Here is a 26,485-nt window from a genome sequence, read left to right on the forward strand (position 1 = left end):
TTCGAATTCCGAAATCCAACTGTCCACTTGACATCTTTGGTTGGAACATCCAACAGGCATCTCTAATCTGACAGAACTCTTGATTTCCAGTCCCCTTGATCACCCAGTCACATTTCCTCCACGGGTCTTCTGCTTGGGGGGAACTTCTGAGGCCAGAGGCTTAGGGTTCATCCACGCTACTCCTCTCACCCCACAGCTAACATCAGTAAGTCTTGTTAGCTGTTAACAAAACATATGAATATACACTTTCCACCAGTACTGTTCTAAATCCAAGCCAGCATCTTTTATTTGGACTTACCTCCGAACTAGTCTTCCTCTTTCAACTCCTGCGCTCTGCACGCTACCCTCCATGCAGCAGTTAGATGGATCTTTTATTTATTTTTTGTAATAAACATTTATTATTTCACACAGTGTCTGCGGGTCTGGAGTTTAGGAGTGGTTTAGCAGGCCGGCTCTGGTCCTGGAAGTTGCAGTCTAGCTGTTGGTCAAGGCTGCAATCATCTGAGGACTTTACTGAGGCTCAGGGATTCAATTTTTTAAAAAAATATTTATTTGGTTGTGCCGGGTCTTGGTTGGGGCAGGCAGGCTCCTTAGTTGTGGCATGAGAACTCTTAGTTGCAGCATGCATGTGGGATCTAGTTCCCTGATAGGGATCGAACCCAGGCCCCCTGCATTGGGAACACGGAGTCTTATCCAGGTGCCACCAGTGAAGTCCCTAGATGGGTCTTAAAAACGTCATTCCTCAGCTCAAAATCCCATGGCTCCTACTACATTTTGAATAAAATTGAAGCTTCTTAACTATGGCTGCTACCCTCCCCTCCGACCTCACGTCTGTCATTCAGGTACTCGCCGTGCTCTAGCCGTATTGGACTTTCCGCAACACAGCACTTAGCTGCAATCCTTCACATGGTTCCCTCCCTAACTTCACTCCAGTTTCTGATCAGATGTCACCTGATCTTTAGAGATGCCAGCAGTATGATACAGTCCCCCACACCCCAACTAAGTCATTCTTTTTCCCTTTCTTGGTTTACTTTTCTCCTTAGCACTCTTACTACTTGAAATTATATGCTTACGTGCTTGGCTCCTGTGAAGGTGTAAGCTCCTTGAAAGCCAGACTCTTTATCTCCTCCATCCACAGCACCTGGCATGTTGTAGCCACTCGATGAACTGGTTAAATTATAGGACAGGATATTTGAAAGGGGAGAGACAGGTTCAAAGGTGTTTATTTATTTTATTATTATTATTATTATCTTTTGCGGTTCGCGGGCCTCTCACTGTCATGGCCTCTCCCGTTGCGGAGCACAGGCTCTGGACGCGCAGGCTCAGCGGCCATGGCTCACGGGCCCAGCCGCTCCGTGGCATGAGGGATCTTCCCGGACCGGGTCACGAACCCGCGTCCCCTGCATCGGCAGGCGGACTCTCAACCACTGCGCCACCAGGGAAGCCCTCAAAGGTGTTTATTTAAATAAACACAAAATACTAGAGCATGTTTTTATGCTGATGGGAATAATGTTGCAGAAATGAATTTGTTAATGCAGGGGCGAGGGGATAATGCAGAAAGCAGAATATGTAGATATAAATATAGATACGCATATTGGTAAGCAGAGTTTGAGAAAATGGGAAGAAATGAAAGAGGATCTGGGATGTAATCTCCAGTAGTTCTACGTAAGACTATCCTTGGAATCCTTCCCTGCAGACAGGAATGCCATGATTATGTTCTGAGAAGAAGGCACCCCACCTTACCCTTTGCATGAGATTGATCAAAGGTCTGTGGTGCACTGAATTTCATGGCACGTGGAAACGCTGCAATAAACCTTGGTCTATTTTTGCAGAGCTAAAACATTAAAGCCCCAGGGTGATTTAAAAAATTATAGCCTGCACATTTTTAAATACTGTAAATTAAGAATGACATTTTCACTAGTGCCTCTTTCTCTTTCAGGAACTATGTGAAAAACAATATTTGTTTTATGAGTCATCACCAAGAGGAATTAGTGCCAAAACAGCTTCAAAAAAGAAAACCCCAAGATCAGTTCTTGGAGTCTAAAAAGCTACGGGGTAGGGGACAGCCAAGGCAGCTTTCTCCAGAGACCTAATGGCCTCAAAACCTTACAACTGTTGACACAGTATGAGAACATTCAGGGTGTCTTCCTACCAATACATATTGGCCACTCCCATGTTTTCTCTTCAGTATCACAGAGCTAGTTTAAAAGGGACACCCTGAAATTATAGAGACAATCTTTAATCTTTAATCTCTACCCACCCAAAAGGAACCATGAAAGGTAGGTGAGGAACAAGGTCCCAAGTGATCCCTTTCTTACCCTGAGCAGAATACCAGGTTAAAAAATAATACCGGTTGGTTATCTTCCACCTTCTTCACAGAGCAGCCTTTGAAAGACTATGAACTAGTGATGAGAATAACTTTTACCTTAAGGTTTGTATGCATAGAGGCCAGTTGCGGCTTTATCATTAAGACACAGAAGCTGTCTGAACATAAGCTTATGGTTTTTTGCCTACCTACCAAGACACTACCTGCACTGGGTCTTGTGTAAAAAAGAACCAGGACACAATGTGGACAACTGCAAACATGTTCTAGGTTAGGATAGGGTCCTGGTTAGGATTTTAGTGATCAATTTCTAATTACAGTTCAACAAGGATAAAGATTATACATCCTATTTTATGAATTATGAACTACAATGTAATTCAAAATATCCTTTTATGAATTTGGTATTAGTATTATAAAATATTAAGAGGAACAACTCTGCAGTAGTTGAGAAAAATAAGCATTTTCCATCCATTTTTAAAAAATACGGCTAGAAAGGACAATTTCAAAATCCTGGGACCATATTTATTTAGAAGTAGCTGTTAGTAAAACACGAGAAGAGAAGTCAAGCCAGTAGGTTATTTATCCAAATCTGTCAGTAGTTAGGTTTGAGTTACTAGGTCAAGCTTACACAGTTCTCTCTTTGTAAGGCTTTCATGATACCTTAATAGCGATCTGTAGTTTCCTGTGATTCTTCGCACTCCTCAGGACTATCACTACCTCAGGTTATGGCCTACAGGCTACAACTGATGCTGACTTTCAGATGCCTGCAAACATAATAAATGACATCCAAACATCGGGACAATTCCCTCAATATGGTCTTCTCTAGGATGAAACAGAGATCACCGACTGTACCAGAAACTTGGGTTTTCACCCACGCAACAATGGATTGCTCTCTTCTGTATTTCACCAGTTGAATTTTAAGACGTGAGGAGGCATTTTACCAATAGAATTTGGATACGATGATAGAAAATCTACAATAAAGAATCTCAAACCACTTATGCAGTAACCCATTAAATGACTAATATTATAAACCATGGGAGACACACACAAAAAGTACTGAACAACCTAACTTGAAAAAGAATACAAAAATATGATTAACCTGAAGAAAGGAGAATCCTAAGAGCCAAAAGCCCTTTTTATTCAGCTTGAAAATGTTCTATTGGCCCATAACAAACTGTCCCAGTTTGATATAAGGAAATATGATCTACAGCATTCCCTTATAATGAAGTGATCTGACTACAATCTATGTAAGCAACAGTAAAACTGTATTATCAGGAACTCAGGAGAATGACTAAAAGTCCTGGTGCTGAAACATACTATCTAAATTAAAATTGGCAGGGGAAGTTATGAGGAAGGGAGATTTGCAGTCTTCATTCTGCACGGTACATTTCATATGCAAGTTAGAACATGCATGGTTCACTTGTTTTGGAAGAAGGGAAAGTGTGTTCTGTAGAGGATCAATTTAAGAAATTTATTATGAACCTTTAGTGCAATTATACGCTGAGATTAAAAAAGGTCAAGACAGGTAATCAATATGAATTTCTTCTTCTTTGCCAAGCATCACAGATTGTAAGATATTTAACAAAATTGTTACACATTTCACTGTGCAGTTCAAACACTGTATATACTTTAGCGATCTCTTGGCTTAGCCATACATTGTAAATGGGCAGGAAAGTGTTATAAACCTAGTAGGTTTATCACTAAGTGATTTCAACTTCAGTATCTTAAACACTGTCTTATATTTTTCTTTTATTATCCAGAATCTATAATGAAACAGTTCTGTTTTCAAACTAATTTTTACCCAATACGCACCCAATTAGAGCTTTTTGACTTTCAAAAATAAAAAAGGGGGAATACTTATAATTTATATGTATATATTCACAGTTTTTATTTATTAAAAAAATGTACAGCACTTGTGAAAAGCCAGAAGACATCAGACACACTCATTTCTTACCAGCTTTGTTAAGTATAGTGGGTCACCCATGACACTTTGCCAGGCGATACTCAAGCAAGCAGCCCTGAAACCAGACCCGGTCAGATTGTCTTTCTCCCTCTTTTCTGAGAAAGCATTTTGATGAGCTACTGATCTACATAGTTTTCAAGTCACTCGAATACTGAAAAATATTACAACAAACATCTGGATCTGCACCTTGGCTATATAATCGTGTTTCCCCCCCTTTTCGCTATTTCTTTTTTGTGAACACTGCCAAACAGGAGGTCACTTAATTACTGTTAATTAAATCTAAGTGGAAAACCTCAAATTTTTGAAACAGTCTGCTCAGAACCTATAACTTTCATTGAATTTTCTTCTGTATATTTTTTGAGGTTGCCTATCCCACTGGATCTCAAAATGAAGCAAATAAACACAAATGTAAAAAATGAGAAGTCTTAAAATCACAATTAAGTCTTTCCCAAGAAAGAAAATATAAAAGTTAGCCATTGGCCCCAACTTATGAGGGAGTGAGAGGCAGGGTAGGGGAAGGCATTGAGAAGAAAGAAGATAAAAATAAACATAAAAAATAATACATATTGTTCAGTGCAGCTTTCAAGATTTTAGAATATGGTAGGGAAAATGGAGGTTAAGATGTTCCAATTTTTCACAAAGGTTTCAAAACATTTTGGAAATTCAAGGTTTTAGTGGAAAACTGTGTTGTACTATTACCTCTATTAAGTTTAACTGAGAAGCTAATATGACGCTCCACTCAGCTTTATTTCTAGGTAAAATCATTGTTAGTAATTGTTAGTAATTACATTGTTAGTAATACTAAACTCCTAAACACAAATGGCCGAGCACCACTGCAGCCTGATCCTATATTACCATTCCTGGGCCCATGGGTGAGCCAGAGAGCCACTGTTTCACAAATGCATATTTATTATAACTTTAAGAGGAGCAATCCCATATACTGAGTAGTCGCTCTTTAGCTTCACTAAATAAGACACAGCAAGGGGAAAGACTTATCTTGCAAAATGGCTTTCAAGTTCAAATTGAACTGTAGTATAATTAATTACACTGTGGCACAGAATCAGCTTTTGGGCACTTCTTGCTAAAACAGCACAATGTTTCAACTTCTGACAAGACTCTTAGTAAAGCCTTGAGTACCAACCTAAGATTTTTACTTTCCTCTAACCAGAGTTGAGTCTTTCCAGAATAACAAAGGTACATATGAGGTACAACCCATCACAGCTTCTTTCTTATATTCATCTTGTAGGTAAGAGTTTCTCTTTTTAAAACTACAACTTTATGACTTTTAAAAGATAGTTAACATTTTCTATCATGTTAAATTAGCAACATAAAACATTACGCTGAATTTATAAAGTTCTACTCCAGTTCCCTAGAATTTATATACATGTTTTTATTTCTAATCTGCAAGAAAAAAATTCCTATTTGATATTTGGTAACAGAGCATTAAAAGATACTATACACATGTGGCATATATATATTTACAAAATACACTTCAAAAAGAAGCCAACACACTTTAGCAAAAGTCTAAGCTTGCATAGATTAAAAAAAAAAGAATTATGAATACAATTTTTGTTAAAATAGAAAATGGGGAATAGAATGGATATGAAGAGTGATCTTTTCCAAACTTTTATTTGTGCACATTCAATTGAAAAAGATAACTTTTACAGGTTCTTTGGTGCCCATATTCAGCATACAAAAATGTAAAAGACTATTCACAAATAAAACACATCAGCTCAAACTGGAAAAAAATAATGACAGCAACAAAACACTTTAAGGTAGTGCACACTGTGACAGCTCTGCTCGTGGGGACATGAAATTACTGCGAAAATAAATAGAATGTCCTTTTGTAAAAGCAGCAATGTCATGTCTTGTAAACTTCCTTTTTATATTACAGCAAGGTTTGAAATAAAATCCAAAGGGACTGGAGCTTACACTGTAGCCGTGAATGAATAAAAGAGTCTATTTCCTCAATTACTGTTGGTCCAGTTTTCCTTTTGTTCTGAGTCCAATGTGCAGCAGGTTTTAAAAGGTGCTCAGTTTGGGATTCTAACCAATTACGTGATGACTTACAAAATTTCTTTCCTGCTTTCAAACACAAATGGGTATACCTGTTCCACAGCAGTAGCGACGGCCTTTACATTGGGCCCTGTAACAACACAGTGGAGGAAGGGGTGAGAAGAGGCAAAAGAGCACTAGGAAAAGCTGATTTCCCAGAATTACAAATAACCAAGTACTTTAGAATTTGTCAGGTTGTTTTAAAAAAAATCTACACTTACATACTTATACACACAGTCACAGCAAGAACCAAGAGAATAAGATTTTTTTATGGACAATTAAAGGGAATCAAACACAAAATGATGATACTCATCTTGTTTTAGGGCACCATTGTGAAAAGGGAGTATATAAAAAAACCACACAGACAATCACAAAGTACTATAATACGCTTATTAAAGGAAGGAGTAACAAGCGGGACTACACAGCTATTATGCTTTTGGTCACTGTAGCCTAGCTTTTGGTTAGGCTACGACTGAAGCTCACAGGAGTATCGAGGAACCCGGCAGAGCTAAGCAAAGCTGCTACCAGAGCGTTGGGAAACCAGAGGGCCGTTATAAACTGCCCGGTCTAAACATCCCCACAAATTTACTGCTATTTGGTACTCACATGTTTACTACTAATCTGGCCATTCACCCTTACAGCTTACTCTGGCCGTTAAAAAAAAAGCACCAGGGATGAGGTTACGTTATGTATTAATTAATCTATATAATGCTAGGACTTTAAAAATGTGTAGCCTTTCATCTAAATAGCTAAAAAAATATATAAAAAGGATAATGAAAAAATATTTTTATAAAACTTATTCTGAATAAATACGTTTTTTCTACTAATGTAAACTTACCTTTTGAAAGATCCTAAAAAACGTACATATGCATCCACTGTGGACCCTTTGAAGGTACTGACCACGTCTTACCCTGGGCCGATCCTTCCTGACTCACCTCAGTCCCTCCACAGAGTAGAGCTTTGCCCATGGGAACCACTCAGTATATGTCCACTGAATTAACAGTTCATAGGGTATTCCAGAGGTTAATATGTAACGCATACGAATTAACCAGGTCAATGGTCTTCAGTTTGCTACTGTGTTGTTTAAATCTATTAGCTTAATATATATTTTACATATGCATTATTTTCTTCCATACTTAGTAGGGACTTGTCAATAGATCTGGAGGCCTCTGTAAGGTCTGGGCTCCAAAGTGCAGAAACAGAGAGTCCAAAGAAGGAAAGAAATGGACTTGCTCCCCCATTTTTAAGATTCAGGCATGACTCTGGCAAGAGCCTGTAAGTCTCCAAGGAAGATGTGAAAATCCATGGCTGAATCAGAACTAAAGCTTTTTTGTTGAAGGCTTACAGGTGTCAATAATTTTTATTTTCCTCTAAGGATTGAAGGAATAAAAAGAAAATTCAAGGACACTACAGAAATTTTCCTTAACTCAGTTTTGCCAAAGGTTGGGTCTGACTCTCAAGTAATGTCTCTGAACAATTTATAACCATAGTACCATTAAAAAAATCATCCTGCATGCTAATACTACCGGTGGACATCTATGCCTACCTAGTATCCTGGAACTACCCCTTCCAAGTAATTAAAACAATTCAAAAGATATAACAAAATACACATAAAACATACCAAATAGGTACCAATTATATATGAATATTTTGCTCATGTAAAACCTCTATGAAGTTCATAGAATGCGTTTCTCTTGAGTATTTTAAATGCAAGATGTCATAAACTTAAAAATCATATATAAAAATACATACTAGAATATTTTAAAGTCCCAACTGAAAACTATCCAAATGCCCATGGAACAATATATTCACGTACTGGGTACTAAATAGCAGTAAGGATGGCTGATCTACAGCTACATGCAGCAATACAGATGAATCTCACTAGGGTTACGATGAAGATAAAGAAGACCGACACAAAATAGCATACATAAGATTTCAAAATAGTATATAAAAGCAGGTTAAACTAATCTACTGTGTTAAAAGTGAGGAGACTGGTTCCCCTAGAAGGGCAGAAGTGGCTAAAAGGGACAAAGCAGACTTTATCTCTATTTTGGTACGGACACCTCTTATCTCATTTAATCCATAATTGACAAGCTTGGTTTCAATATCATAAAATACCTGTTACTGTGATACTTCCTGTTGAAAAAATCTGTAATGTAGCTCTTAGAGATTTTATCCGATAACACACAGCAGGATGAAGTTCAGGTTCGTAACTATGCAAAAAAAGCCAAAATTAATATAAATACTTATAGCCGGACAAGTAACTTCAAATTTGCTAAGTTATCTTGATTCTTCAAAGACCTACCTGGCATGAGGTCTATTGTTCTTTGTGAATTCTGGCAAACGTATTTCAAATGGCATGTTACATACTGCCAAAACGTTAACAACCTTAAAATCTGTAAATATTACCTTTAGGAGAGAAGTAAAATGAATGAATTATTTTGAAACAAACAAAAAGATCTGCTCATCATGGCAATCTTAATCATTGAATTGTAATCCTTAAATATAAGAACAAACAAGATAAACAAAAACATTTAAAGCATGGATTTAGTGTTTTAAGTTATTGGGGACTCCTTAATGCTATAATTAAAGGGGGGAAAAGGCTCAAAAACTTCATTAAAAAAAATAAACAATGCCTGAGATAACTGCATGATCAAAGCACTACATCTGGGGTCTTCTGAATCTTATTTCAGTTTAATTTTTCAATACTTTAAACCCATTTAATATTTAATCTACTGGGATAAGAGGGAGAACAGTGAGGAAAAAATTAAAGCAGAGTCCTCCTTGAAGTGTCAGAATGCAAAGCCATCACTTAAAACTCAGAAAGTACTGGACACTGAGCTCCAAACGCCTGACTTTTTCTTATATGCAGTCAGGTAAAATGGCATTTCTGCGAGTTTAGTTAGATGTTTGTTTCTTTTGGGGGACAAAATGAGGAATAATGTGATAGAATTGTGTTTTTAACTCACTGGAATTTCTCTCAACATTTCTAATATTATGCTAAGAAAAGAGGCTCCAAGGCTGAAAATAATGTCCTCTCAATATTAATAACTTCAGCCACTCCTACCAAGATTTTAATGGTTTTACCCTGTCATCTTTTCAACTGTCCCTAGTAAAACCACAAATCTGGATGAACTATCCTCCAGCTCAGTACCGGCACAAGGCAGTGGGAGAAAGTCACAAAACGTGCACAGCGGCCCCGCTGTCAATCATGGCTCTCTACCCTGCACTCCCATCCAGCACCAACACACCCATGTCCCCCCAGCACCTCAGTGCCTTCCTAGCACCTTCCACCTCAGAGGAGACTGAAGTCATCAGAGAGAAACTCAACCTCTCATCACCTCCCACCCAAATCCCAAACTGCCTAGGCCCACCTGTTCAGGAACCACAGCTCATCTTTTTCTTTCATTTACTCATCGTTTCCAGGTGACCTAGCAAGTCCAGGATATGTATTAATTTTATTCAAATGCATGACTCTACAAAATCACATTTGATAAGGCTGGCCTGCTAGTAACAGTCATTTTACAAGTGTGAGAGCCTGCTAACCAGTGTATACGTGTCAACAGGGTCCTGCAGCTCTCGCTCATCATCCTGATACAGCATTCTTGTGATGATCAAAAACAGAATTTTTTTTTTTGGTGAGAAGTGAAAAATGTAAAGAGTTGAAAAGGCAGTTAATCTGTAAGGAAACAAGTCTCTCTCTCTCTCTATGGCGAAAGGATTTGGGAGAAAGCCAGGATTCCTGACAAATACCCACACGGGCAAGGTCTGCCACTAACTTTTTGTGTTGAAGGACGGTATTATACAATGTAGATAAAGGTCAATCATAAGAGGACTTTCCGTGGAGATTTCTTTAGTCCGTTAAAAAAAAAAATGCTAACTTTACAAAAATAAATCCTTGAGTATCTGCAGCTCAGACAGCTTTTGAAAACGTTACCTGAAATCCTAGTTTCTGGAGACTCCGGGCTAAACGTCTGGCACCAAATTTAGCTTCTTCTTCACTGTGGTTTGACAGAAAGAAAAAGACGATCAGTTACACAGGAAATAACTTTTATACTGAGGAACACAACAAACTGTACACGTGATTTTGTTTTTAAGTCTAGAAAAATGTCCTTCCCATGAGGGGAAAATTAAAAAATGAAAATCGAAAACCCAAGTAACATTTACCTTGTTGCTCCAGTGCAAATGATTTTTCCTGAGGACCAAATCGTAGCTGTAATTCTAGGCTTTCTAAGCTTCATTAATACTTTCTGCAAAAAAAGACAACCAGAACTCCAACAACCTGATTACACAGTAAGTGTTGATTTTCACACACGGTTCTACTCTATGTGGCCGTTTCATGTTTAAGTACTATGCCAAGCTTACCCAAGACTGAAATAACTGTTCTCCAAATCACCCATTCTGAAACCAAGAACCACGCTGAACACAAAGAACGTATTAATCCAAAAGGACATTTAATCAATTAAAAATTCAAGGCCTGTATAAACCTCTCACTGTATACTTGAAATCAATGTACCACAAGGATGTACACACTCCAACTCTCGTTCCACTCTGTTCACATAACTGGAATTTGCAATTTGCACACAGCCTCAAACATGCCAAACTTGTCCACGCCTCAGGAGCTTTGCCTAGCTTACTTTCATCTGGAATATTCTTCCTTCAATGTTCTCCCTTCACTCAGTCTCATACCAGATGTCATCTCCACAGAGAGGCCTTCCCTGATCATTCCACCAAAGTACCCATCCCTTCACCCCCTCCCTGATTTCTAACCCTGCTTTTCTCTGCTTCTTGGTGCCCGCCACTACTTTATACTGCATCTTACAGCTGAGATGCCCATTACATATTCAAGGTTGATGTGCAAATCCTGAACGCAGGAGGAATGCTGGAGCTGGAGATGTAATTTTAGATTCCTTAGAAACGAAAGGCACTTAAAGCTATGGGTTTAGAAGAAATTACCTACAGTGTGAGTATAAATAGGTCAAGGACTAAGGTCCAAGATAAAATGTGAATTTAAATTTTCACTGCAGCTTTTCATTTATGGCAGTATTTATTATATGGCCATTATGTATAAAAGAGATAAATGTTTACTGAATACGTAACAAATATATGAATGAGACATTTCTTCTTAAAACTCTTGTTACATTTTTAGTTCCTTCTTTTCTCTGTCATATGCCATATTATCAAACTAGAAAGCTATTAAATCTGGGGAGACAAAATTTACCACAGATGCAAAATAAAATCTGAGCTCAAATACATTATAAAATTTCACACGTTAAGTGGCTGTGGCTGAGAAACATTGAGGTTATTCTACGTTTAACTGTCTTGCATTACCAGCTCGTCCATCAACTCAGTTTTCAGTTAACCTTCCTAGAAAAAATGACTTCTCTACCATATGGCATGCTAAAGTTCCAACGCAGCATAAGCCTTTTCCTCTCTTTTTAGCAGATATATTTGCTCCTTTTTTAAAGTGAAGATGGCATTATTGATGAACCTGAAAACCTTTCATTGTGATTCACTGAAATCTTTAATTGAGTTTAATTCATCTTTACTTAGTTTCTAGCATGAAGAACTAATGAAAATTTATCAAGGTATACTGGCACCCGATTTTTAGAGCTTAAACAGAGCCTTCATACACATTCTTAATTTTTATAATAAATGCATAAGGTAGTGTCATCATTGTTTACTTAGTATCTTCACAGCACTATAAAATTAGGGTAATGTAGCACACACGACAAAATTCAGATACTCACTCCAACGTCACGCTTATAAATTACATTTGCTCCCTCCAAAGCAATCTTTCTTAAGTTCAAATGGCATCTTGTTCTAAAAACACAGACTACATTTGTAATTAGAATGTCCAGTGCAACATCACTGTCTGCATCCATTGGGGTAGTTTAAAAACTTAGCTTCCCACCACGAAGATCACATCCTGAGAAATAAAACAAAATAAAATAATTAAACTCAAATGTTTTGTTAATATATTGTTCACAAGTAATCTTGAAAACTAAAATGCAAGAAGTCGATCTCATTACTTATTGTTCAAATGTACTCAAATCAAATCATACCTTTCTTCTCCCCACGAAAAATGTCACTTTTTAAAAGATAACATGTCATATAAAATCCTTCCAAATCTGGACCTAACTTTCATTCCTTAAAATTAATCAGTAACTTTTACACGCCAGGAGCTTGCCAGACGTAATTGCAGCAACTCGCCTTTACAACCACCATGCTCCAGACGTATTGCAGTTATGGCCATTCTCCGTTTACACCATGTTCAAGGGCTGGACTTTGTGGTCCCAATGTCCAACCATTAATGGTACTATAACCCACCTCATACAACCTGCAAGGGCTATAAAAAGAATGACCTACTTTTCCGCTATTTTGGGTAGAGCCATTGACTTAAGTTTAAAGAGGCAGCAATATTAATTATAACATTTATTAACAGACTTTTCTCACTTACTAGTCATTCATTCATTATTCACTTACTGAACACCTCCATCCACTGAGGATACTGGAGGAAAAAAGGAATAAGGCAAGGTCTTTTGTCCTGAAGGAGCTCACGAACCTGTGTGTGTACGGGGGAGCTCTAACAGTTACTTAGCACAACAGCATTTTTATCAAGATCCCAGTCTTCCAAAATATGTATCTTTTCAATTTGAATTTCTATAAACAAACAAGAACAAGCCCTTGTTTTTACTAAGCACATGATCCATGTCCAGATAAAATATTCTCTGAGTTTCCACATCTTAAAAAATAAGTAATGGTAATTCAGCTTACCTACCCCACAAAGAGAAAATCAGAAAATAGTAACAATACTATTATAATTATCTTTACAATTCCTTGAAGCCACAATATGAAAATGAGCTAGGATTCTTTATACGGATTCAAGTTATTATATGACTAAGGATTCAAGTTATTATATGACTAAAAAATGAAGAAGCCAAGAGTCCAAATAAAAAAAAATCAGTTTTGTTTTCCTGCCTTTTAGTTTCTGATAGGACACAATGAGAAGTCAGACCGAAACTTTTAGCATCTCTACAGGATCATATAGCATTGAACTCTGTACTACTTGAACCTCAACGTCATTCTATTTTCTCAATCTTATATTCCCTTCAATCTGCTTATCTTTTTGTTTTTCTGTTCTTTGTGTATGTTTGAGCAACCTCATATGATTCTTATGCACAAGAGGCGGCGCAGGGGTGGCAGTGGAGTCTGAGGGATAGATATATAGGTGGACAGATTAATAAGCAGAGGACAGAAACAGTTATCCGTGGTGATCTTAAGTGCAGACTCCATGTTTGACGCACCACCGACTAAGTTCTCAGGACTTAGGCCAGTTATGCATTCTGTCTGTGTCTTGGTTTTCTCACCTGTGACATGGAATAGACAGTGCCTACCAGACAGTGTTATGAGAATTATATAAAATGTAGGAAAAGTACTTAGCACATATACTTGGAAAATAATAACACAAAAATAACAGTGATTAGGGATAAAAATAAGTTCAAAGCCACAGGCAGAGCAGAGATTTCTTAGCATTACTTCCCACGATTACATCACAACCCAGATATCGAGCCACCTGCTATTTTCCTATTAAAATTAGGAAATAACTGTGAGGTAGAGGCTCCTGGCTGCTCACCCCAACATCTATTAGGGTCACTCTGTACTGGTCAAAGAAATGTAAAATAAATGGTTTTGTGTCTTTTGAGAAGTCTGCTTAGAGGGACCAAATTAACCAGCGAAGACCCTTTTGCCTTTCTGCTCTTCTTCATTCTTGCTGCATGGAGTCTGGACGTGAGAGCTGGAACTCAAGAAGCCATTTGGGATCATGAGATTATGAGATGAGTATGGAAGAATAGTAAGACAGAAGCAGCCCGAGTCCCTGATACTGTGAAACTCCTTACTAGCCCTGTACTTTCTAATTCTAGACTTTACAAATGTGAGAGAAAAATCAATTTCTATCTTAAGGCCCCATGGTGGACTTTAGTTATATGCAGCCTGACTGACACACATCCCATGATAAGAGGCCACAAAAAGCACTACTTAACAGAGAAATTACATATGAAGAAACGATGTCAAATTTACTGTTTCACATAGACTTTTTACAACAAACAGGCTAAAACAAATTGACTCAGATCTACTACTCTTGAGTATTAAACTGCTGAACTGTCTGGGAGAGAATACAAGGATAACATATAAGGTAAAAAATAAGTCAAGAAAGAAGGGGTAAAGCAAATCTTTGAGAATGCAAAGAAGTCTTAATTGATTTGCAATTAATTCAAAATTCATGATTGTTTCTATACATAAGCAACTTAAATTCTAAAAATGAAGTCATGGGCATAGATCATCATGTTAGGAATATTCATATTTATATGAGTAAGCTGTCAAACAGTCTCAGAAGATATATCATTGCTTTAATAGGTTTTAAATCAAGAATAAAATATGAAGAAGTCAGTACTTAAGGAAAAAAAAAAAGAGGCAAGGCATACTACATGAAAGATTCCACCTTTTTCAAGCAGTACCAAAAAAAAAAAAAAGGCCCATTTGCAGTTTATCTATCTTGTAAAACAAGAGTAGTACTAAATATTAACAAAGATTAACTTCTTAAAGCTAAAGCATTTCATATCACTTTTAAATAGGATAATTCAAATGGCAATCCAGTGAAAGAGACAAATCTCAACTTCTACAGAGCATCATACCCCTTTCAATTCTGAGTGAAGCTATATCATTTATCAATGGGTAAAAAATTCTACCTGAGGAAACTTTATTGTCAGCATTAAAGGGAATGAATTGATTACCTCTTAAAGTAGTTCAAAAGGCTTAGATTATTCCTAAAAATACACACACATAACTTTTTAAACACAGTTTAAACACACACACACACAACTATAAAAAACATGGGGACAATTAATTCCCACTAGGGAAGAAATATTCCAAATTGCTTGTAACTATTATGGTACCTACAGTTAAACATCTGGACCATTTATTTCACCTACTAAATTCTGAAAGTCAAAGACTACATCTTAAATGTCTGTACACACCCATGGCTCAGCACCATATCTGGCACATAGTAAATGTTCTCTTACTATTTGGTGAATGAATGCTAGAAAATCCAACATTTCAATCTTCAGCCTATATTAAATTTCTCATCCACCTAGAATTCCAAACTATTTCTGTTAATACTAGGCATGGAAAAACTTTTTAAAAACTAAAAGCAAGTCTGAAACTTTACTTCCAAAGGCACTCATTTTCATATAAATGAAGAAGAGCTGAGTCTTTTTCTTTCCCTTAATATAATATCCATGAAAATGCATATGTAGTACACTTTACTATATTGCTTGATGGTTTACACATAAAACTTTTTAAACTTGTTTGTACAGTTCCAAGGGAAATGTGTTTAAGCAACTCCACAAAAAAGAATAGTATTTTAGAGTGGCATTTAAACTTACAAAGCTGTTAAGCCTGCTGACACTATAACATGAAACACTTAAGATACATAAATGGCAAAAACGAACATCTATGTACCTACCACCCAGCTTAAAAAATAAAATTTACAATACAATTGATGTCTCCTCATGCACTTCTCCCAAATTACATGCTCACTCCTTCCCTCTGGAGAAAATCTCTACTCTCGCTGAATTGTTTTATCATTCTCATATATTCCTCTTAAAGTTATGACATATGTATTACATCCTTGAACCCAGTAAGTCATGTTTTCAAAAAAAATACATTGATGGATTTGGTTTGCTAATATTTCAGTTAGGATTGATATGTCTATGTTTGTAAGTAGAATTTGCCTATAATATTCCTTTCTTGGACTGTCTTTATCTGGTTTGAGTATCAAGGTGACACTGGACTTATTATACAAGTTAGGTTGGTTTCTTCTTTTTTTGTTTTCAGTTTTTATTTTTTAAAACATCTTTATTCGAGTATAATTGCTTTACAATGTTGTGTTAGTTTCTGCTGTTTAACAAAGTGAATCAGCTATATGCATACATACATCCCCATATCCCCTCCCTCTTGTGTCTCCCTCCCACCCTCCCTCCTATTCCACCCCTCTAGGTGGTCACAAAGCACGGAGCTGATCTCCCTGTGCTATGCGGCTGCTTCCCATTAGCTATCGATTTTACATTTGGTAGTGTATATATGTCAGTGCTACTCTCTCACTTTGTCCCAGCTTACCCTTCCCCCTCCCCATGTCCTCAAGTCCATTCTCTACATCTGCGTCTTTATTCCTGTCCTGACCCTAGGTTCATAAGAACCGTTTTTTTTTTTTTAGATTCCATATATATGTGTTCACATACTACTTGTTTTTCTCTTCCTGACTTACCATAATTCAAAAAGAGTCATGTACCACAATGTTCACTGCAGCACTATTTACAATAGCCAGGACATGGAAGACCTAAGTGTCCAGATGAATAGATAAAGAAGATGTGGCACATATATACAATGGAATATTATTCAGCCATAAAAAGAAACGAAATTGAGTTACTTGTAGTGAGGTTTCTTCTTCTTTTTTTTTAAAAAAAATCCTCTGGAAGACAGTTTTAGAAAACCTTATCTGAAAATGGTGTGGACCTGTTTCTTGTTTCCTTGGGGGATTTTAAAAAATTAATTCAATTTAAGAGTTTTAAGACATTTGATGTCTTCTATTTCTTCTTTAATCAGTTTTCCTAAATTAAATTTTCTTGGGACATTTTGCATTTCTTTTAAAATTTAAAATTTTATGGCATACAATTTTTCATGGTTTTCTTACAAATTTTAAAAACTCAACTTTAGTATACTTATCTCTTTTTCATCATAGTATCATTTATCCCTGCTTTTTTTCCTATCATCAGTCTTGCTGAAAAGTTTTTCTATTTTTTGTTTCTTCAAAGGACAAACTATTGGCAGTTAGTTGATCCTCTTTATTAAATTTTTTGCCTTATGCTCATTATTTCCTTCCTTCTACAGATTTTTTTTCCTAATTTCTTATATTAGAAAGTAAGTTGGATGCTTAATACTTCAGCTTTGAACTTTTTCTCTATTCTCGTATGAACATTTAAGGCGATTATAACCAAGTGCTTTCGGTACATCTGAAGTTGGATATGTTTCCATTATCCCTTGATTCTAACAATATTTACATTTCCATTATTATTTTTCTTAGACTAATTAGCTATTTATTTAGAAAGTCTTTGCCTTTAGACATATATAGTTTTTAAATTTACTGGTAATGAGGAAGTGCTAACTTAAAAGAATGAGATACCACTATTTATACTGGTAAGCATCAAACACTGCTGATGAAGATGTAAGTAAACCAGCATTCTCTTAGAATTTGGAACAATTTCTACAGGAGATAATCTGGCAGTGTGTATTCAAATAATTAAAAATATGTGTATATGATGAATTGCAGTCAACCATTAAGAATGCATCTTGAGAAATTATTCAACTGAGCAAAGTATAAATAAGATTATATACACTGCAATTCTGTTAATAACAGAAACCTACGTGCCCATCTAGAAGGGATTGGTTAAATAAAGTATAGCAGTCTCATATAACAGACTACTGAACAGACTTTATAAATTACAACTACATGGATGTAGACGGAGGTTCATAATGTAAAAAATAAATATATGTTTGATAGAGTTCATTTTGGTTTATATAGCTCTGTATGTACTTAAAATGCCAAAATGTTAACAATTATTCTATTCAGAGAATTGGCAACAGAGTGACTTTGGTAATTTCCCCACTGCCCAAGGCCTAATATTAAGACATGGTTTAATAATGTGTTTTGTCCTGTTTCTCAAGTAAATGCCTAACATGTGTTTGTCAAATATTTCCTTCTAATAAAAAGCAAAGTTGAAAACTGAAGCTGTCCTACTTCAAAAAATAACATTTCTAGCACTGTATTAAAATGCATTATTGAAGTTGAAACAGCTTCTTCCCTGCTCACTGACTTTTATGGACAAGTTAGATCCTCTTTCCAGTGGTATTCCAACTACAACCTTAAAGCATCACCTGGAAAACATCGCCATCTCCTGGTTTTTAAGACAAATTACATCCGAGACTACTACATTTAAAATTTTCCACACCAGGAAAGACATTTTAAACTAAAAGGGCACAAAAACACTGTTATAAAAACAATGCAAAAATAACCCTAAAAATCTAACTAAAAGCCAAAAGAATAAAATAAACATGAGAATACAGAAAAGTAGATTCTAGCTACTTTTAAGTGTACTCAAATTGCATCTGAGGATACTGTGGGTGTGGGTCCTCAAAGGTTTAACCACGGAACTACTGTCCATGATTTGAGAAATGGCAGAAGGAGGGAATGACTGGATATAGTACAATTGCAAACACAGTGTGAACCCAGGTGGTGTCCGAGAGATCATTCTTCTACAAATAAGGTACGCCATCCAAACTAACCTCGTATTCTTTATAAAGCCCCCAAAACAGCAGCTTAGGAAAGAGACATTTTGTGTTCCTGATCCCAACAGATTACTTGATCGTCCCTCAACACATGCCTAGGACTAAGATGGACAAAAGCCTTTTAGAAAGAGGGTCTTCTTTCATATCTGTTTAATAGTACAGCATAAACCTTACAAAAGGGCAGGGTGACTTAAGTGTTTACATTTAGGTGTGTGATACTGGGTAAGTTACCTGACCTCTTTCTAAGTCTTAATTTTTTCTTCTGAAAATCGGCGATAACATCACTGCATCTCCCCGGGTGCTTTTAAGGATTAAATATGATTATTTATGTCAAGTACACAGCATACAGCATGTGTTCACTAAATGGTAGCTATAACTGTTTAAAGGATTCACAGGTAGTAGAATATCGCAACCAGATAGTATGATTTAGTGAATTGACACAAAACTTGAGAACAGTCACATTAACAGAAAAAAACAGAGATCATAAGAGGTTAGGCAGGGGTCAGCAAACTACAACCAATGGGCCAGGGCCTGATTTGTTAAAAAAAAAAAAAAACAAGTCATACTGAAACACAGCCATGCTCATGTGTTTACATAATGACTCTGTGGCAGAGCTGAGTAGTTGTGACAAAAACCAAATGACCTATAAGCCTAAAATAGTTACTATCTGGTCCTTTAAGAAAAAGTGTGCAGATCCCTACACTAGTGCAATGGGGCGACAGCGATAAAATAAAATTTAGTGCTAATAAATGTAAAGCTCACATTTTTACCTAGAGTCTGTCATACAGAGTGAAGTAAGTCAGAAAGAGAAAAACAAATACTGTGTATTAACACATATATGTGGTATCTAGAGAAATGGTACAGATGAACGGATCTGCAGGGCAGGAACAGAAACGCAGGCATAGAGAACGGACGTGTGGGCACTGGGGTGGGGGGAAGGGGAGGGTGGGATGAACTGGAAGATTAGGTTTGACACAAATACATTACCATGTGTAAACAGATAGCTAGTGGGAACCTGCTGTATAGCACAGGGAGCTCAGCTTGGTGCTCTGTGATGACCTAGATGGGTGGGAGGCGGGGGTGGGAGGGAGGTCCGGGGGGGATATATGTAAACATATACCTGATTCACTTCATTGTACAGCAGAAACTAACACGACGTTGTAAAGCAATTATACTCCAATAAAAAAATAAATAAAGTGAATAAAACATCTGTATATCATGGTCCTTGATTGGTTCCTGGTTTGAACAAAACACTTATAAGAGGAAATTTGTGTATGATAGATGACATTAGGGAATTACTGTTAATTCTGTTAGGTGAAATAATAGAGTGGTCATGTAGACAATTATGCTTATTTTTCAGACATGCATATTGAAATATTCACGGGGGAAATGCCATGTCTGTAATTTAAGATACAGGAATCTTCCACTGTCTGAACTCGGTAACAAATAGATTTGGATAAAGTTTCAGATGAGTCCCTCATTATCTGGAATCTTACCACAGGAACCAAACAAATTTGGACAATCTATTCTGAGGTACAGAATGAATCTGGATAGTAGGTATAATTTTATTTTAAGACAAAAAAGTACCATACTACTGCCTCATCTCTTACTAATGATTAAATCTAGGTGATAGGATATATGCGTATTCGTTACACTACTCTCCCGACATTTCTGTCTAAAAATTTCCACAATAATTTTTAAAAGCTGTTTTAAAAGAAAAAAAGAATTTCCTTACAGTAAGTCACACTAAGACAACATGGATTTTAATTATATTACTTACAAAAAAAAAGAAAAACTAGGTTAGAAAGGACTATTCAGAGCAAAGGAATTACTAGCCTCTTTGCTACTAAAACATCTAGAATATCCTGACCTTATCATTTAAAGAGGGCACTGATATCCAGATATCCAGAGGAAAGTAGGATGGCATGAGATATAAAAATAGTTGTATGAGGAGAGTCTCAGGACATTTAGCACAAGAAAGGAAAGATAGCAGTTGCTCTCAAATGTCTGAATAAAAAGGAAACTGAAAGATCCAAATGAAGTCGCACGGAAGCAGGCCTCATAAAGCCACACCAAAAAGCAAATGCCTGCAAAGCAGAAGCCTCAACAGAAGGTAAGTGTCCCAAAAAAGGGGAGGTAGGGCAAAGTACTTAACCAAGTTAGGAATGTTATAGGATGATTCTCTTATTAGGTAGAAGATGCCACTAGATGGTTTCTAAGATGCCATCTAATTCTCAAATCCCAGGGTTCCAACATCTTACATGAAGACATACTATAGACAAATTTACATACTAAATTTCATACTAAATTTCATACTAGAATTACATACTAAATTTCAATTTTCATTCTAGAACTATTATGTTAGTTTAGTTAAATTAACATCCCAATTCTGAACTTCCCACCTTCCCTTCAACAAGCATTCGTGTTCAAACGGGCAGTAAAGGGAGAAAGATGCGCTGAGGGGCAACGGCGGAGGCAGATGACCAAATTGCAAATTCTTTGTTTGGCATGGTGACATCATATCATGAAGACATTTCTCCGCACGGCCCAACAGCTTATACTTTATACCAACAGTCCTTGGGGTTGGCATTTTTGTGTTCTAGCCACACGAAGAAAGAAAGTTTTATTAACAGTATGCCTGGGCACAAAAACCCTTGTATATTCCAAAGGAAAGGGTTATGTAGTATACCACTCATATAAAACAGTTAAATGCTTAAATGAAAGCAAAAGTATTTGATGTACAAAACCATCACTGCATTAAGTTAAACAGAAAGTTAAACTATCTTCAGTACATATGTCTCCACCTTCTATCTCTGACTTAATCTAAATACCAATTCTGAAGACTGGTAGCAAAATGGTTATTACAATTTTTAAAAATCTACATTAAGAGAATTACAAAGATACTGTTTTTATTTTATTTTTTCTTTTACACTGGAGCATAGTTGATTTACAATGTTGTGTTAGTTTCAGAGGTACAGCAAAGTGATTTAGTTTGTTGTTTAGTTTAGTTTTTACGTATATCTATTCTTTTTCAGATTCTTTTCCCATATAGGTTATTACAGAGAAAGATACTGTTTTTTAAACAACTCTGAGGGTTGCCAGCAACTATCTATTAAAAAAATAGTAAAGAGGAGTATATTAATATGTTTTAATCAATGAACATATTTGTAATGATGCCTAAAAGGTGGTGGAGGAAGATTTAAATGATGCTGATTTTCTGAAAATGACTGCTTAAGGAAAGATAACTCAATGGTTTACACTGCCATGAAAAAGTTCCAGTATAAAAAAGTATTTTGCAGTTTAAGAATACATAATCAATACTTACCCCATATTAATAATGCTTAAACAGTAGCCTGCTTAAGAATTTCACTTTTTTTTTTTTTTTTTTTTTTGTGGTATGCGGGCCTCTCACTGTTGTGGCCTCTCCCGTTGCGGAGCACAGGCTCTGGACGCGCGGGCTCAGCGGCCATGGCTCATGGGCCCAGCCGCTCTGCGGCATGTGGGATCTTTCCAGACGGGGGCACGAACCCGTGTCCCTTGCATCGGCAGGCGGACTCTCAACCACTGCGCCACCAGAGAAGCCCAAATTTCACTATTTTAATATGTGCTAATATGTATCTGTAAAGTGAGAAATTTTGGATGTCTAATGGATGCTATGTGAGTAGGGGCTGACTCTAAACTGTTTCTCCCCTTATTTGCAAAATACAAACAACACTATTTACTCACCATATGATTGATTTGAGGGATTAATGAGCACCTCACAAATTATAATATGCTCTATTAAAGTGTTGTCACATTAGTCAATGCTAACATTAATATTAATTTTAACTAATGTACTATTATAAGAGGAAAAAAGTATTTTACTGAATACAACTTGAAATCTGGCAATTCACACTCAAAGATGAGAAATCTGGCATACGGATTCCTTATTATGTAAAAGCAAAATTTATTTTGGATAGATTTCTTAGTATTTCAATTACACGGTCTTAATATATGATTTAATATATGATTTTAAAAGATGGCATGTCATTTTCTGATTACATAAGAAATACTTAAAGAGAAAAAAAGTCATCCATAATCTCACCACAGTGATAATTACTGCTGTTTTTCTATGCTCATGTAGGCATATGAGCCTGCTAAATCCATACATTTATCTGTGCATATTAAACAAGACAGATCATATGCATATGGTGTTGTACCTAGTCAACAAAGGATTTTATAAAAACCTTTGACAACCTGAGATAAGAAAAATAGCAATATTGAATTGATTTTCCTTGAATACTAATGAAGGTGAACTTTGCAAATATGAATACTTGTATTTATTCTATGTTAACTGCCTCATACCCTTTGTTCATTTTCCTTCTGAGATATCCTACTGATTTATAAAAAGCTCTTATATGTAAAGAAATATCAGCCTTTTGCTTGCTTATGCTATTCCTTCTGCTAAAAATGATCAATCCCGATTTCTATACCTAGCTCATTTCTACTTGTTCTATAGCTCAGCATCACCTTCATTCAATCAATTCTATAACAATGAAACGGAAATCTAAGCATCAGGCCCAGTCCCAGCAGATGGGGGTCCAGCAGTGACCAAGACTTGGCAGAGGGAACAGCTGGTGTTCTCAGCTCTGAGGTGAGTGAGCAGTGTGAAGTGTTCCGATGTGAAGAAGGGCCAGCCTGGCTAGAGCGGGAAGACGGAAAGTGGCATGAGACCTGGCTGGAGATGCAGGGAGGGGTTAAATTATGCCTTCTAGGCCAAGTTAAGGATTTTCACGTTTATCCCAAGATAATGGTGGGCTAAAGAGAAGCAAGAAATGACATAATGTATTTGCTTTTCATGAAAATCTATCACTGCCATTTCTGTAACAGGAGAATGGACTGCAAGGTTAGAACAGGCAGAAAACTCAGTTAGGGTCTAGTGCGGCAGTCCTGGTGAGAGAGGACAGTCGTGGGAGCAGGGTGGATGAAGACGGAAAGAAGTAGATTGAAGAGAGACATTTTTGGGAGGCAGAGTGAACAGAGCTTTGTGACTGATATGGGAAAGAGGAAAAGGGAGATGGAGGATGACTCTAGGTTTGTGGCCTAAGATACTATCTACTGGGACAGGAACACTGAAGGGAGAGCAGGTTTGCAAGGGGAGATGGGAAAAGGAGGAGGGGTAAGGATTCTGTTTTGGACATGTTAACTTGAAGGAACTTGTGAGACATCCAAGAGGAGATACAGACAATCAGATAAGAGCCACTGCTCAGGACAGGCCTAGGTCTAGACTGGAGGTGAAAACTTGGAAACCCTCATACAGAAGGTAATTAAAACCATGATGGGTAAAATAAGAAATCAAAGGAACTAAGACATCTGATCTCCAAGACTGAGCCAGAGCGTCCATTACCATGATGAATGCTCCGAGTCTCATGACCACGCTGCTAGTTGTACTACTACACAGCACTTTCCCACACTATAGTGAAATTTTGTATTTCTGTCTCCTTGGTAGACAATAAGCTCCTTGGACGCGTGATCAATTCTTACTTATTTTTGTACCCCAGTCTTGGAATAGTGCCCAAGGCATGAGACACATTCAATAAAGTGTCTATGAGAGGTTAACTGTTAGCTTGAGATTATTAAAAAGCAGCATCTCTGCACATGCGCACACAAACACAAGTTTGAAGAGCGCAGGCTCTGGAGCAGATTACTTGGGCTAAATCCAGACTCTACCACTTATCAGTCGTGTGACCTTGGGGAAGTTATTCAACGCCTTTGTGCCTCAATGTCCACATCTGTAGGATAAGGCAGATAACAGCACCTAGTGCCAAGTGTTGGGAAAACTAAAATTTCATGCAGAGCATTTAGCATAGTACTTGTACACGGTAAGCATTCAAATTTAGCTATTCTTATTGTTACTATAATTATCTCCTTTCTTCATCTTCCACGGATAGAGAAATGTTCAAAAATGGAAAGGATTTCCAGTTATTCATTGTGGTTCTCCAGCTTTGGAACACAAAAACAGATCATGTTGCTTCAGGGCTAAAAGCAAGGGTAAAAATAAAGAATACAATTTTGATGTATCTGGTAAATGAAATCAGTATTTAAAAAACAACTAAATTTAACAGTGAATTAAAACAACAACAACAATAACAAAACCGTTTCAAACCAAAACAAAAAGTAGTTGTTGATTGTGTGGGTTTTTTGGGGGGTGGGGAGTAGGGAGTCTGGAGGAGAAGGAGAGAGAAGAGACGGGGAGAAGAGTCTGACCAAGTCTACTACAAATTACAAAACGGACATTTTGCCAACATTTACTTAGCTAGGTACCTGCAAAAACAGGAAAACTGAATATTAAATTGTAACAAAACTATTCATCTGTTCATTTCATTTAAAGTGTAAATTTATCATGTTCATTTTAAGTGTAAGGCCTCAGTTCTTCCCAGAAGGCCTTACATGCATCCCTATTTTCCCATATTATGAGCTATTATTTAAAAAACGAGGAAGTTTGTCTCTTTACAGAGAATCTTAATATTTGCCCTAAGTTACCCATAATAAGCAACTACAATTTGTGAGACTACTCTAGCCATTAAGCTGATGCTAATAACACAACAGAATTTTTTAAAGATTATCATTTTCTTCGCAAGTAAAAATATTAATTAATTAGGTTGCTAAAAAACGGAATAAACCCCCTTTCAGCTTGTGGTTGGTGTCAAGGTTGGCATGCATAAAGTTCAATTTTTTCCATAATCTGATTTTTATTTCAAGGGTATGAACACATGATTCAAACTTGCACTGCTGACAGCTCATCAAGAATTTAATCCAGAGAAAACACTGCAAGTTGAAAACACAACAGGTGGAATTTCCTATTTTGACAGTTTCCTTTCAACTGATTTTATAGGTTTACCCTTCATATAAAATGTCTGCTCTAATGGAGACAACCTGTTGAAGGTCTAGGTCACGTATGACTGCCATTTTTTAAAAAAAGGAAGGTAAGATTATGAAATTAGCTACTTGGAAAATAGTGTACAGAGTTCAAACTTTTCTAGTTAAAAAACAGTTTTTACTATTTAGTAAAAAAAATGTAACATACTTAAATAAAAGCAAAAGGGACTGCAGAATGAATACTCTTTCCACATGTAAGCACCATTAAGAATTTCCTGTCTTACTCAGAAATGGGCAGATCTTTCACTGATTGAGGGCTGTATCACTCAAAAAAGATAAATATGTAGAACTTGGTTGAAGATCAGAAGAAAGCCATAAAATTTTTTAAATTGGAAACTAAGGTCTGTGAGAAGGACTAAAGGGCACTGATTTAAACCTAGCACAACAGTAAACTGAGTAACTGATAATAACGTACAATTAAAGAAAGTATTCTAACACAGACGCATAAAAAGAGTGATAAGGAGGTTTTCTGATGGGAACATTGGTTCTTAACTTTTAAGAAAAACCCAAAACAGAACAAACAAACTAAAAGCTATAAAGAGGTACAAGCCCCCAAGATATTGATTAACTAACCTTTGTAGGGCCCTGATTTTAAAAACATTTCCAAGTTGTTTCTAATGGGGCAGTCAGTTGAGAACCACTGGGCTGAAACGCCACAACAGGTCAACAAAATAATGGAATTTCCCTTTCAGCAGGTCCTTAAAATGGGTTATAGTCTCATATCAGGACTGTTTATCATACAGAACATCAAGACTTCTGCACTCTTTCCCATGCATTGTTTCCTTAACTTGGATTCATGCATTCAACGGTCACAATCTGCC

At 36.7% G+C, this 26,485-nt stretch overlaps 2 protein-coding genes across 2 annotated transcripts in view; one reads left to right on the plus strand and one right to left on the minus strand.

The window, feature by feature from the left end:
• Window positions 1-2,093, plus strand: part of SLC2A12 (solute carrier family 2 member 12) — a gene marked incomplete at its 3' end in the record, with an annotated part of 54,287 nt that extends 52,194 nt beyond the window's left edge. The window contains exon 5 of the mRNA XM_082855889.1: window positions 1,940-2,093. Coding sequence (XP_082712015.1) covers window positions 1,940-2,093 — 154 coding nt within the window. The remainder of the gene's footprint in view (window positions 1-1,939) is intronic.
• A 3,834-nt stretch (window positions 2,094-5,927) lies between these two features.
• The window catches only part of LOC309971854 (TATA box-binding protein-like 1), a 29,563-nt gene continuing 9,005 nt past the window's right edge, over window positions 5,928-26,485 (minus strand). Inside the window, exons 2-7 of the mRNA XM_082855253.1 lie at window positions 12,092-12,164; window positions 10,509-10,591; window positions 10,279-10,342; window positions 8,647-8,750; window positions 8,460-8,554; window positions 5,928-6,432 (exon numbers count right to left, since the gene is read on the minus strand). Coding sequence (XP_082711379.1) covers window positions 6,353-6,432; window positions 8,460-8,554; window positions 8,647-8,750; window positions 10,279-10,342; window positions 10,509-10,591; window positions 12,092-12,164 — 499 coding nt within the window. The 3' untranslated portion in view covers window positions 5,928-6,352. The remainder of the gene's footprint in view (window positions 6,433-8,459; window positions 8,555-8,646; window positions 8,751-10,278; window positions 10,343-10,508; window positions 10,592-12,091; window positions 12,165-26,485) is intronic.

Source organism: Leucopleurus acutus (assembly GCF_964270905.1).
Source record: "Leucopleurus acutus genome assembly, chromosome: 15".
NCBI lineage: Eukaryota > Metazoa > Chordata > Mammalia > Artiodactyla > Delphinidae > Leucopleurus > Leucopleurus acutus.